Source organism: Ambystoma mexicanum, chromosome 11, assembly GCF_040938575.1.
Source record: "Ambystoma mexicanum isolate Mex_15411 chromosome 11, UKY_AmexF1_1, whole genome shotgun sequence".
NCBI lineage: Eukaryota > Metazoa > Chordata > Amphibia > Caudata > Ambystomatidae > Ambystoma > Ambystoma mexicanum.
In genome coordinates, this window is record NC_090934.1 from 406,852,497 (window position 1) to 406,866,139 (window position 13,643).

The 13,643-nt window shown below is 50.0% G+C and overlaps 1 protein-coding gene across 3 annotated transcripts in view; it reads left to right on the forward strand.

The window, feature by feature from the left end:
• Positions 1-13,643, forward strand: part of CKAP5 (cytoskeleton associated protein 5) — a 1,593,334-nt gene that overhangs the window by 678,406 nt on the left and 901,285 nt on the right. For all 3 annotated transcript variants that reach the window (XM_069623197.1, XM_069623199.1, XM_069623198.1), the window contains exon 21: positions 7,884-8,026. In XM_069623197.1, coding sequence (XP_069479298.1) covers positions 7,884-8,026 — 143 coding nt within the window. The remainder of the gene's footprint in view (positions 1-7,883; positions 8,027-13,643) is intronic.

Sequence of the window (13,643 nt, forward strand, 5' to 3'; positions counted from 1 at the left end):
GGGATCGTCGGACCCGTCTCGCCAACTGGCTGGAAGGCGAGAGCCCGTCAGGTGAGAAAGTCGTCCGAGCGGTCTTCTAAGTCCTGTGAGGGCGCCCCAGGGACAGCGGCCCAACAGAAGGCAAAGCACTGCAAGTCTGCGGGCACCGGCAGTGCCGAACGGTCGGGCTCCTCGGCTGCCAGGCAGGGCACATCCTCACCGGCGCCATCAACCACGAGCCAACGCTCTGGCTCGGGGAAGAGGAAATCAGAGAACCCAGCTAAGCTTCTGGAGAGGCCCCGGTCGATCTCGAAGGAACCAGCCGAGGGGGAGCGAAGCGGTGACCCCCCTCCCCCACCAAGGTGAAAGCCGCAGGCACGCACAAGGTGGTGAAGGCCTTGATTCACCCGGCTAAGGCCTCTATCGAGTGCATTCTCTATGGCCCTGGCACAGCCTGTGGAGGCTACCCCAGTGGAGGTGACCTCTGGGCCCAGAATTTCCCTGCCACCACGGAGGGAATCCTCTTTTCAGCCCATCGTGAAGACCCCTGTGAAGACCCGGTGGAAAAAGAGGGGGGGGGTGGTGGCCATTACGGACACCGCCTCAGAGGAGGAGCTGGGTGAAGTCTTGGTGGGCCTCGACAAGAACGTTGAGGAGGCCCGGTCCCACTGAAAGGATCCCGACGAGGACTAGAGCGATGGTGGCGCCAACGAGGTTCCAGTGGAGGAACCATCGCGCCCGTCGCAGCCTGAGCCGCAGGACAACTCTGTGGCCATTTTGATGGCAATCCAATCCTTTTGCACGGAGATGAGAACGAGATTGCCTCTACCCCGACGGATGCCCCAGAGCCGGGCCCATCGGGAAGCCCTCCAAACAAGAGGAGGATGATTCATCCTGCCCGCCTTTTCAGCCCTCATGGCCCTCTCAGCCTTTGTCCCCGTCCCCTGTCCCTGGGGATGACACAGGAACAGATACGGCCACGACGGGGACGGATGACGACGGTGGTGACAACGGGACGGATCTCCCATCACTGATTCCTCTGGCCTCCCCGCCTGACGAAATTGGCTCCCTTGCCATGATTGCCAGGGCATCCGAGCTTTCCCAGCTCTGCCCCGAAGAGCAGAAGAAGGAAGGCTTACTCTACCAACGGCGCAAGGCCAAGAGGAAGACGGTCCTCGCTGTGCCGCTGCTAGATGACATCTGGGACGAGGGACTTGCGCTTCTGATGAACCCGTCCACGACGCCTGCCAAGAGGGACCGGTACGAGAAATAGTACAGAGTCCTCGATGCTGCCCCCTTGTGCCTGAGGGCACAGCCGACCCCGGATTCGGTCGTCTCGGCAGCGGCCAAGAAGAGGGCGGGGGGGGGGAGGGCATCGGTTTAATCTTCAACATCCCCACCGGACGGCGAGGGAAAGAAACTGGACGCCATGGGACGGCGAGTCATCTCGGCGGCAGCGACGACGATTAAGGCAGCCAACGCCCTAGCGATTGTGGCCCGCTACGACAGGGAATTGTGGTACAAGATCACCCCCCTATTGGACTTCCTACCGGACGACAAGAGGACAGAGGCACTGGCGATCCTACAGGAAGGTGAGGTGGCGTCGGACCACGCCATAACGGTAGCCACGGACATTGTCGACACTGGTTTCTGCCAGTTGGGCAACAGTGTTTTTCCTTAGACGGGTGGCTCACTGCGACGGGTTTCCGCCAAGATGTGCAAGCCAAGGTTTTGGACATGCTCTTCGGGAACAATCTGTTGGGAAAGACAGTGGATGAGTCACTGCAGGCCATCAAGACCGACAGACACGGCTCGGGCCTTGGTGGTTCTGCAGCAACGGTGGCTGCCCTTTCGGGACTCCGGAGGCAAGCAAGGTGCCTCCTAAGGATTTGGCGGCGGCTCCTCGACGTACCGTCAGGCGGCCCCTTCCTCGTCACAAGAAGCTTACAGGGGACGAGGCAAGTCAGGTGCATCTCGCCATCGTCGCCAGGGAGGGCAAGGCTGCTTCCAAGCAAGACTGAACCGGCCGTTGGGAGCCGTGACCAGGAAGGAAAACCACGTCCCTCAACTGCTGTTAGAGGTAAGGGCGATGCTCAAGAAAGGAGCCATCAAGCTTGTCCCAAAGAGGCTCCGGAGTATACTCAAGATACCTCTTTGTCAGAAAGAAGACAGGAGGATGGCGTCCCATCCTGGGTCTGCGTCGACTAAACAGATCCATCAAGGCACAGAAGTTCCGGATGGCCCCCTCCAGCACGTGCTGGGCCAGCTGTAGGAAGGCGACTTCCTATTGTCATTGGATTTTGGAGGATGCATACTTTCACATCCCCATACTAAAAGGACACCTAACATTTTCTCAGGTTCGTGGTCCAGGGACGACACTACCAGTTCAAGGCCCTCCCATTCGGATTGAAGTCGGCGCACAGGGTATTCACCAAGTGCCTGGTGCCAGTGGTGGCGCGGCTGCGGCGGCAGGGGAGCCACGTCTACCCCTACCTGGACGATTCTCGCCGTCAAACACAGTGAATACTGTCTGGCTGCTCACGGACCTGGGATTCTCCATCAATTTCCCCAAATCCCACCTGGTTCCATCGCAGGTCGCACTGTTTCTGGGAGCCAGGCTCGATACAGTAGCGCGATTCACCTCGCTGTCGTAGGAAAAGACGAAGGCAATCCTGGGCAATGTGCAGCGTCTGCTGGCCACGGAGGTGGCCAGGGTGAGGTCCATCAAGTCCCTTCTCGGGATGATGTCCTCATGCATCTACCTTGTGCGCCTGTGCAGGTTTCGGATGCGCCCTCTACAGGAGTTCCTCGACGCCCATTGGATGCAAGCGACGGGCAGCTTCGAGGACAAGATCTCGCTCAATGAGGTATTCCGCCAAGCAATTTGGTGGTGGGGCACCCTTGCGCATCTCGCGGCGGGCAGACTTTCAGACCCAGCACACCAGGTGACGGTGACGCCGGATGCCTCCCTGGAGGGGTGGGGAGCGCACACCGGAGATATTCACGCGAGAGGCCTCTGGCTCCCGGAGGAGAGGATTCTCCACATCAACATACTGGAGCTCCGAGCAGTGTTCTGGGCCCTCGGGTCGTTTCTCCCGTCCCTCAAGGGCAAGGTGGTGAGGATCTTCACAGACAACACCACCACGATGTTCTATATCCGGAAGCAGGGAGGAAGAAGATCCGCAGCCTTGTCCAAGGAAGCGCAGGATCTGTGGCACTGGCCAGTTGCCCAGGGGATGTTTCCGGTACCCTTTTTATCTGGCAGGGACAAACCACACAATCGCCGACTCGCTCAGCGGGGAGCTGCGCTCGTGCCAAGAGTGGGAACTGCGTCAGGATCAAGTGGATCGACTCAACGATGGGGCAAACCCCAGATCGACCGGTTTCCCCAGCCGAGGAGCATGGGCGATGCTTTCTCATTCCCCTGGGATGGCCTGTTCCTGTATACGTTCCCTCCATTTCCGTTGCTACTGCGACTAGTCAACCAGCTCAAGAGGTCCCGGTGCAGGATGATCCTCATCGCACTGGCGTGGCCGAGGCAGATCTGGTTCCCGGACCTTCTGAACTTGTCAGCGTCCCAACCAGTCAAACTGTCGTCGGACGCAGATCTTCTCTCCATAGAAGGAGGCACCATCCTTCATCACGACCCGGAGTCTTTGAACTTGCAGGCCTGGCTCCTACAGCACTAGAGTTTGGAGGGTACAATATCCCGGCGGACTGCAGAGAGGTTCTTGCAAAGGCCAGGTCGTCCTCAACTCTCAAGTGCTACGGACACAAGTGGAAGAGCTTCTCTGTCTGGTGCCGTGCACAGAGGATGAACCCTCCACGGATTACAGCCCCTCAAGTGCTACCGTACTTGATGTTGCTGTCCAAAGCTGGACTAGCTCATGCTTCCATCAAGATACAACTGGCAGCGATTTCCCGATGCACCAGAACTGCAGGACGGTCATCCCTGTGGTCTCATCGCCTGGTGAAGGAGTTTATGGAAGGACTGTTTTGATCGTTCCCACTGGTGAAGGCTCCAGCCCCGGCGTGGGAACTCAACATGGTGCTGACTAGGCTCATGGGTCCTCCATTCGAGCCTTTGCATTCGGCTCCTTTGAAGTTCCTGTCGTGGAAGACAGCGTTCCTGGTGGCCATCACCTCTGCACGACGAGTGGGAGCGATTCAGGCCCTATCCTGCAAGCCTCCCTACTTCACTTTTCACGAGACAAGGGTGGTTCTGAGGACGCATTCCTCCTTCATGCCCAAGGTGCCGTCGGACTTCCATCTCAACAAGCCCTTGGTGTTACCAGTTTTCTTCCCGTCGCCTTCAACGCCGGCCGAGAGGACTTTGCACTCGCTGGATGTAGCTAGAGCGCTGAAGTTCTACGTCGACTGAATGAAGAGTTCTCGGAAGACATCACAGCTGTTTGTGAACTGTGAACCTGTGAACCAAGGGAAGGCTCTCTCAAAGGCTTCCATTTCCAGATGGCTCTTACCTGTACCTGTTGTTCTCCATGGGTCTGGCATGGATTCACATGCGAACCCCCCCCTCCTATCCCTCTGCGGCTCTTCACTTGTTCATACTGCCACTTTACGTGCTACCAAATCTGAGGATGGCTGCCAGCGGCGGGGCTTAGGGAGAGGGCAGTCATTGGCTGGGGGCAGCATGACCCAGAGACCAGTGATTTATTTTTTTTTAAATTTGTTTATTGGCATTTTCGTTAGTAACATATACATGATGTACTGGTATGCCTTACACATGTAGCAATAGCAATGCATTTTAGTCTTAACATTGATATGTAGCAAACAACATTCACTGTCTCCTTGTCCTTTTCGTGTTACGGTATCTCTTGTCCCGGGGGGGTGTGGGTGGGAGCGATCAAATAGCATCAGAGGGGATGGGGGGGGGGTCCTTGGAGGGCCGCCGTCATCCACGGTATCTCCGCCTTGGTTTACCTTGGTTAAATCGTGGGCGGGCACAGCCCGAGTTCTTGGCTCATGGGGGCTTACCAGAGGGGTGAAACATGTCTAGTGAGTTCTCTCCATGCCTCGAGGGCCATGCTGGAGTCCTCAGTGGACCTGGCAACGCATTCCTCCCATGCCTGTCTCAGCTAGCACCCATCGCTCAGCTTCATTGTGCCATAGCTTGTACTGAGGACCCGTAGGTTTTTTCCATGCCATTGCGATGGTTCTTTTGGCCAATATGCACGCTATGTCCATGAGTCTGACCGCATGCTTGAGCTTGGCTAGTCTGGCGTAAGTTCCTAGCAGGCACTCCCCGGGTGTCCATTTATATTTGTCCATGCCTGCCTTGTCGCACGTCTGTTTAACTTTATCCCACCAGAGACCAGTGATTGGTTACTACTGAGAAAGACAGATCAGAAACGAAACTGATACTGATTTTTTTTCCATTACCGAGGATTCCCAGCCTGACGACGGGGAATATTCATGAGCATGTGAATCCATGCCAGACCCATGCTGGAGAACAACAGTTACAGGTAAGTAACTTGTTCCATACTTATTTTAATTTAGCTCTGCATTATTCTAATATAGTTTAGTTCAAGAATGTAAAGGACAGATGTCACAGGTAAGCAATACTTGTAGCAACTCTTATAAGGTTTAGGCAGTCTCTTCATTAACAAGAAAGGAGTTCTTCAGTTCTGGTTCGGAGATAAACCAGCAATGCCAAAGCCAGGAGGATTCAGTTGATATATTGTAAGGGAACCAGCAATGCCAAAGTCAAAAGGAAAGCTATAGTTCTGATGCAGATAATCTTGGTACAGGTATGTAAAAAGTTAGTTGGTCTTTGTAAAACAAAGTACCAGAGCTTAGGCGAAAACTTCTTTTAAGGCACAAGCCACAAGAAATCCCAATATCCGGGGTACCAGGACCACCTTGATGTGAATTGCCTTACCGTGGACTAATCTTGCGGGATCTTCAATGGCATCCGTCTGGACTTCCAGAAACACAAATCCTCTGAGTCCCCTGTGGGACAGATAAATGAGGATGCCAACCAGCGGTAATCGTTCGTTCCTGGTGCTGAGAAAGACGCCAAAAACTATGAACCGTCACAAGTATAAGAATTCTTTTCTGGTGAGTCCCTCTCTCGACTACTCCTGCAGGAACCCATCTAGGGCCCCCCAACCCCCCCCCCCGCCCTTCGTCGCCACAACCAAGGACTAGGAATCCAGGTTTGCAGTCATGCATTCAGGTGTCCAGCTGCACATCTTCGCTCTCAAAGTACTGTGGGGCTCTTAGGGAAACTTACTTTAGCCATTTGTGTCAATCCTTTTGCGTTTGGAGTACTATTTTTGACTGTTTGTTTGTTCACGTATTTGTAGTTGCCCTGGCCTAACAGCTTGTGCCCAGCAGAAAGGCTTCTCCTAAGCTTTGGTCCCTTTTACAAAGACCAACTAACTTGTTGAATACCTTTTTAAATTATTTTTTAATTATTTTTTTATTTTTTTTCTAAGAAGATTTTCATCAGAACTGTTGCTTTCCTTTTTTTACTTTGGCATTGCTGGTTCCCTTACATTAAGTCTTTCCTCCTAAACCTGAACTGAAGAACTCCTTTCTTGTTGGGGAAAAGACTGACTAAACTTTGAGAGTTGCTACAGCATTGCTTACCTGCGATTGTTGCTCTTCACCTTCTTGAATTTACTTAAATCTGAATAATGCAAAGCTAACTTAAAATGGTGTTTTTACTTACCGGACTGAAGTACTGTTTGTGGATAGGAAAATTACATAATTTAATCACCTGCTTTATTATTCTTTATTCTAAATGTACGTTTGTTGCTATTTCTTCAGTTTCTGTTTGCGTTTATATAGAAAATTACTATTTTGATTTAACTACACATGTGGAAGTGCTTCTTTGGGATCTATATGTTCTGAATTCTTTGTACTAACTTACGGCTCACATTCCTCCTAAGATGAGCCTGGCTGCTTTGCCACTGTACCAGCCTTTGGTAGTAAAGGCCTATATTAGGAGTTGGGTCCCGAAAACTATGGGATAAGTTTTGTAGAGTCCAATACCAATTGTACTTTACAAAAACATAACCCAACAGTCCAGGGTTTCTGGGATGATCACTTCTGAATCATCAGACTATAATGATCTACTGTAGGAGTCCACCTTTTATCCAGAATTTCGGCTTTGTTACCACACGCCCACCGATGTTAAGTATATGCACAATTCAGATTGTTTGGTGGCTGTCCATCCATAAACAGCTTCTGGCCATCACATGTGCCCAGCAACAGACGCTTGGCCAGGATGTGGACTGGGACTTTAGTTCCAACCTCACATCAGGCCACTGTCGCATTGCTAGGTAAACCATATACAGCAAATCTGCCGTTGAGAGGGCAGGAAGATGAACAAAATACAAGATGGCTAAAGGTACTCTAAAAGGCATTAGAGATTAATTATTAAAGGTAGGAAAATATCTGCCTCTTCCAGCCTTCCTTGGACACATCATGCAAGTAACCACAATGTTACAGAGACAGTGTATCCATACAATACCTCAGTGTAAATGTGCAGTGTAAAACAGATAATTTCTCAATGGGGAACTGAGCTCTTCTATACTGATGGCTATAAGAACTAATCAGTACCCCCAAAATAGATGCCCTACGAAGGCAAGTGAAGGAAAGGCTTCACTTGCCTTTGGAAGTCAGGGCTGGTTCAAAACAGGGCACAGGAGTTCCAAAGATGTCTCTGGGGTGGGAAAGCAGCAAGTATAATATCTCTCCTCACACTGATTTAACTGTAGATTGAAGCATCTTGTAAGGCATGTGAATCTGACTAATTGCACTATGGCTAGTTACTATGAGGATCATTTTTACTGATACATATAGCCCCCCCCCCGCCCCGACATACAACTTTGACTGGATTGCACTGTAGTCTTTTGTAACCTATTATGTATTTGCAGATGAAGGGACAGACTGCTCCTGTCCCAACACGAGGCACCTCTAAAAATACCATCTCTGGAGGAGAGGATGGCGAAGAAGGTGATGATCCTGATGAGGAAGGGGGGCATGATGCTGTGGACCTCTTGCCAAGGACTGATATCAGGTGGGTTTGAATCCAGGGAACCTCAATTTGCGCTCTTGAAGCATCTTACCTAAATTTGCTTAGTTAATTCCTTCTGCTTAAGCCATATAGATGTTCCTTGCCAGGAGACCTCGCATGCTGTTGAGATGAATTTCCAAAATCTGCCCTGGTGGGAAGATTTTGAGAGGTTATCCTATTATGGTGAACAGGCAAGACGCTGCGTGGTCAGCCAAACCCTATCATATTGAGGTAGCGCAACAGTCGAGCCTTTGTCTCGGGTAGAGTGAGAGTGGTCTAGGTCTACAGTGAGTCCACATAGAGAAACGCTAGCAATACCAGTGAGACGGGTAAGCCTAAAAATATACCTTTTGTCTGATACACATTCTAGGTAAATAGTGCACATAAAACCCTTGTACTATATACACATTCACCCTAGAGCTAGAATAGCATTTGATTCAATGACCAGTGGGACACCGGTAGGCACTCTGTATAGAAATGGTCAGTTCTATTCAGATTAATCGCAGAACAGCTCCCCTAACTCTTATATTGTCCAACCCTAAGATGGTTTGGGGCCTTGTGTCCAAACGCCAACAGTTAAAAGTATTCACTCGTCGGGTAGGCTCATCTAGAGATTTGCAGTGCCAGTGGTATTATGATTAATAGTCCGAGTTCATATAAGGGCCCCACTCAATTCCCAATACAATAGGATAGGCATAGAGGGGTGGCGGTGGGGTAGGGGGGAAAATCATCCACATTCCACCACCAAAAGGTGGTAAAGAGTGAGCGAGCGTCGGGACTTTACGCCCTTGTTAACCTATGGTAACCGTGCAACAGATATGTAAGCTTACAACCTTGCATCAGAGTTCTCTTGCCACCACTTGTGGAGCTTCCAGACGTGGTTGCAGGTGTGTTCTTCTGTTGGTCTGACCCTTTGGCAAGGGTTGTCTAGAGAAATGAGGTACTTTGTTTCATGGGATTTCGTTTCGCTCGGTTGCGGTACTTAGTAAAGTGTTCCAGACAGGTTCTAGTAAAAGACACAAATGAAGATAATTGACTTATTCTTTTTGAGAGACTACCATGGAACACCTAAGGGGATACTCCGAAGATGAGCTCCAACAAAGGTCACCATGGTGCGGTGTCGAAAGGAGATTGTACAGTTAAGAACGCAGCAGCAGGCCTAGCACGGCTTCCACTGGAGTGAGACAGTTGAAAATGTAGAAGCAGGTGACTTGTGGCACAAGCTGAAGATCTGCAAAGTTCTGAGGCTCTACTTGGAACGACGATGACTGCTGCAGCAAGGTAGCCCAGGAGAAAACTGGTTAGTCCATGGACTCATCCAAAGGTTTAGCAGGTATGTATTTTGGAGCAGGTGTCAAGACTGGTTTTTCTTACCAGCCCCAGGGGTCAAACCACCAACAATGACCTTGAGATCAGGACAGAGGAGTAGGGCTTCACAAGGAAAACACTAGTCTATGCTGATCAGCTGCAGGGGGCGTCAGCTGGGTTGTTCTTCGTTGAAGTCTTTGCTCCAGCAGTGATCTGATGAACAGTTATAGGAGCCTTCCTTTTATCGAAGATTCAGGCTAGGAGCAAGCCCACCAATAGGAAGGGTCTGCTGCATTAAAACAGCCAGTGACTTTCCAATAATGGATAACCACTGGTCGTCGCATCTGCCCAACAACAGATATTCAGGGACTAGACATGGGATTGGGATTATGCAGTCCCTCACATACACACATCGGCTCATGCACAGACTGCCGCACATGCGTGCACACGGCCGCATGAGTGCAGACATTGGTTTAGAAGAGAAAGACTAAGTGAAAGCGAAATTAGTTTTTCTTCTGAGGATTCCCGGCCTGACCGGGAATATTCATGAGCACGTGAACCCATGCTGGATAACAATAGTTACAGGTAAATAACTTGTTAGTTCTTTATTATTTTACTAATTTTTACCTGGTCTCGCTGATACTCCTGCAGCCTGGAGATATAGTTGCCTACCTGAAATGCACAAAGAAATGCGTTATTGTTTTAGTGTTGTTCGTGGCAAATGCAAACACTTCTTCTCACACTTAGTTTACTGATGGGTCTCTCATTGTTGCGAGGATACAGGGATTGCTGTTCTCGAGCTCTGGGTACGTTTGGGCCAAATATTCTATAACGGCAAGGTAATATACTCTGGGGGATCGTGCTCTAAATCTACTGGGTCTTCTTACAGTGTGGACACATTAGTTTGAGAAAGTATCCAGGTGGTGGGCAACATGAACAATCAACAGTTGCATCGACTTAGTTGTCAAAGGTGTGTAGATCATAAAATTACAGTGTACCCTTACTCCAAGTTGATGAGCAGTCCGGTCCCTAACGGTTGCCCTTGAGTAACCAACCATTGGGTGTCCTCCGCTCGTCAGTGTAATTTCAGAATTAGCTTGTAGCTTCTATAGCTGCTGAACATTGGCCCTGTTGACCTTGTTGCCAGGTGATGCCAGTGCTTTGTAGGGCTTGATGTCAGAGAGGTGTTTTCAGACCAATTTCCCCTCTAGCTTGACAGCACAGTCTGCCACCTTTTCAACAACGTGCGGTCCTGTAAATTGTGGCGCAATCCAGCGCCTAATAAAATTCCTTAGCAGCACGATGTCCGCCTTCATTCACTGGGTTTTAAAGTCTGGAGTCTTGTGGTGCGTTGTCTCAGTTGCTCCCTGCTGTCTTGTGTCCCCCCCCCCCCCTCCCGGGTGTAGCTGTATCTGCCGAGAGATGAGTGGCGCTAGCAATCAAGGAAGTTTTGTATTCGTGCATTTCTTGTTTTAACACATCTGCAATATTCTGTCTTTCAGTGCTCTTGTGGGAGGAGCCAGGGGTAATTGCATACACCGTCCTGTCACCACCTCAGGCGGCGTTACATGGTAGTCGGACCCAGGCTTGCTTTGCAATGCAAACCAGGCAAGCATTGCAGCCAATTTATCTTCGTGCTCTTCAGTGTTTTGACTCTGGCCTCCTTCAAGAGACCGTTCAGGCATTCACACCCCCATTTGCTTGCGGGTGGCACGCACAGGCAAACTTGTGTTGAACGGGCAGCAATGTGGTGATGTGCCCAAACATTTAATTGGCAAAGTGAGGGCCATTGTCAGACTGCAGGACCTCACAAACGCACCACCTTGGGAATACTTCCATGACCCGGAATTTAGCCGTTCTGAGGGCGTCCGCATGTGAGCAGGAACTGACCTCTATCCACCTGGAGAATGGACACACAACCACTATCATGTAGCGGTACCCTTGGCACACTTCGTCATGTCAACGTAGTCGACATGTAAATGCTGGAATGGACCCACTGGTCGAGGTATGGCTCCTCTCTCAACTCTCAAGGTATGCCCTGGTGTAAACTGTTTACACGTCAAACAATTACTGACAAATTCAGCCACGTGTTTCACCAAATTAGGACAGAACCATGTTTCGCCAATGCGGGCAGCAATGACCTCTTTCCCCCGTGTGTGTTGGATGGTGCAATTGTGTCAAATGCAGTGTTCCATAATGCTAGTGGCATGTCCACTTTCTCAGTGTTATTCTGCTGCCATAGGGCATCTGTTGGAGACATTGTACATCTCCTTTTGATCCCCAATTCCATTTCATCCCTGGATGCAGCTCCCTGTAGTTAAATAATCTGTGCTTCCGGCAGTACATTGTACCCCTCCTCTAGTACCATGTTCCTGGCACCCTCTCAAACATTTGCTTTCTCCATTTCCAGTAGCTCCCCAAAGTATGCTGCACAGTTTGCCTCAAAGCCTGCTGCTTAGTTTCCCCTTGAGATGTGATCTTCCCCTCTAGTGTGTGCTTGGCACTTCACTTTGGCTACTTGTGTTGGATAATCAATCACTTCGATCAGTTTGCCCAATAGAAGTGCATACTGTACTGTTATCCCCTCTGCCCTCCTAAATCCTCTCCTGATCCATCGTGCCAGCCCCAAGTGTACTGTTGATGCCACATAGGCGGAGTCAGAGTACACTGTCAATTCCTTTTCTCTGTGTTCCAATGCTAGTATTGGGGGCACTAATTCTGCCTCTTGTGCTGAATAATAGGATGGTAATCGCACACTTGCCGCTACCTCACCCGGCCCCTCTTCCTTCAGCCTCACTACTACAGTCCCTGTATGCCTGACCCAGTCTATTTGGTCAAACACTGTGGGCATGTGTAGAGTTGTGTCTACACTTCTCTTCTGTCTTGCTGCAGATCAAAATGTCCTCTGTGTACTGTAAAACTGTGCTGTCTTTCTGTATGTTGCACAAGTCCATCTGTATCACTCTGTTAAAGATAGGTGGTGACTCGCAGTACCCTTGAAGTATTGTACGTATCCACTTCTGGTTTTTTATACATAAAGGAAGTCCAGTCTTGTGAGTCTGGGCTTAGGGATACTAAGAGGAATGCATTAAGTCAATGACCCTGAAGCCGGCATCTTCCGCTGGAAAGCTGCACAAGATTGTTGCTGGATTTTCAACCAAAGGGTTCTCTGCTTCTACAGTGTGGTTAAAAGGCCTTAAAAACTGCATGAAACGCCATGACCCTCCCCCCCCTTGTCTTTCTCACTGTGTACACTGCTGTTACGTGGGGACTGATGGTACCAGAATGCCTCTATTAGTGCTGTAATTGTCTAATACATGCCCTCATCTGCCTCTTTGGTGAGTGGGTACTGTTTTACTCCTTGTAGAATTCTTACTGGTTTCAATTTGATCTTCATCCCCCCTCAACCCCCGCCCCAATGTTCTTCATGCGTCCCACATCATAAGAACTAGTTGTCCATTGGGTGCTGGGTACCTTGGCCAGATCCTGCTCACAGAAAGGGGTGCTGCTTCCATTGCCATCCTCTGTTGTAACTCCCTGTAGTGTATCCTTAACCAGTAAGTCACACTAATCTTGAACACATCTCTATTTCTAGCCTCTTCGCCCTGAATAGCTCTTCATCTGTCAATATGGTCTATCTGAACCCTTCTGCCACTGCGATCACTGCTCTCCATGCTCGTCCTGTGTCATCCATCCCATGAACCGCTATCCAGTCCTCTCTCACAACCACTGCCTCCATTTCTATGGGCACCATGGTTCACTCTTCCTTGTCTTATGGTATCTCGGGCCCGAACAGGTACTAGTTTGGAACCCGCCACCTTTTCCTGCAATGCCTGGAAGCCATGCAATAGCAATGTCATTCCTGTACTGGAACATTTCCGCCTCCACTGGCAACCCCCCTCTGTACCTTTCTACCACAATAAGCTTGAACAATCTGTCTTACATTGAGCATTTGTATTCCTGGTGTGGGGCACACTAGCCTCTTGTCTGAATGAAATTGTGCTGTTCAGTCTGCTCATAATGTCTTGTCACAGTATGTTTACAGGTGTCTGTCGAGAATAAAGTAAAGGCAGAGGGAGATTGTGTTTTCCTATAGAAAGTGAGATCGTCTGTGAATGGAACCACTTCCCGAGCCCCAGAAAATCCTTGAGTTTTCATGGCATCGCCTGACAATTTAAATGTGCCTTGCCTAATGCATGACCTAGTAGCCTCTGTGTCAACAAGGAAGGAAAGTGTTACCTATCGTGACCCCTATGTGAGGTTCCTCCGCAGGGTTGGGTTTGATCGACAGGATGGGACACATCAAGTTAAT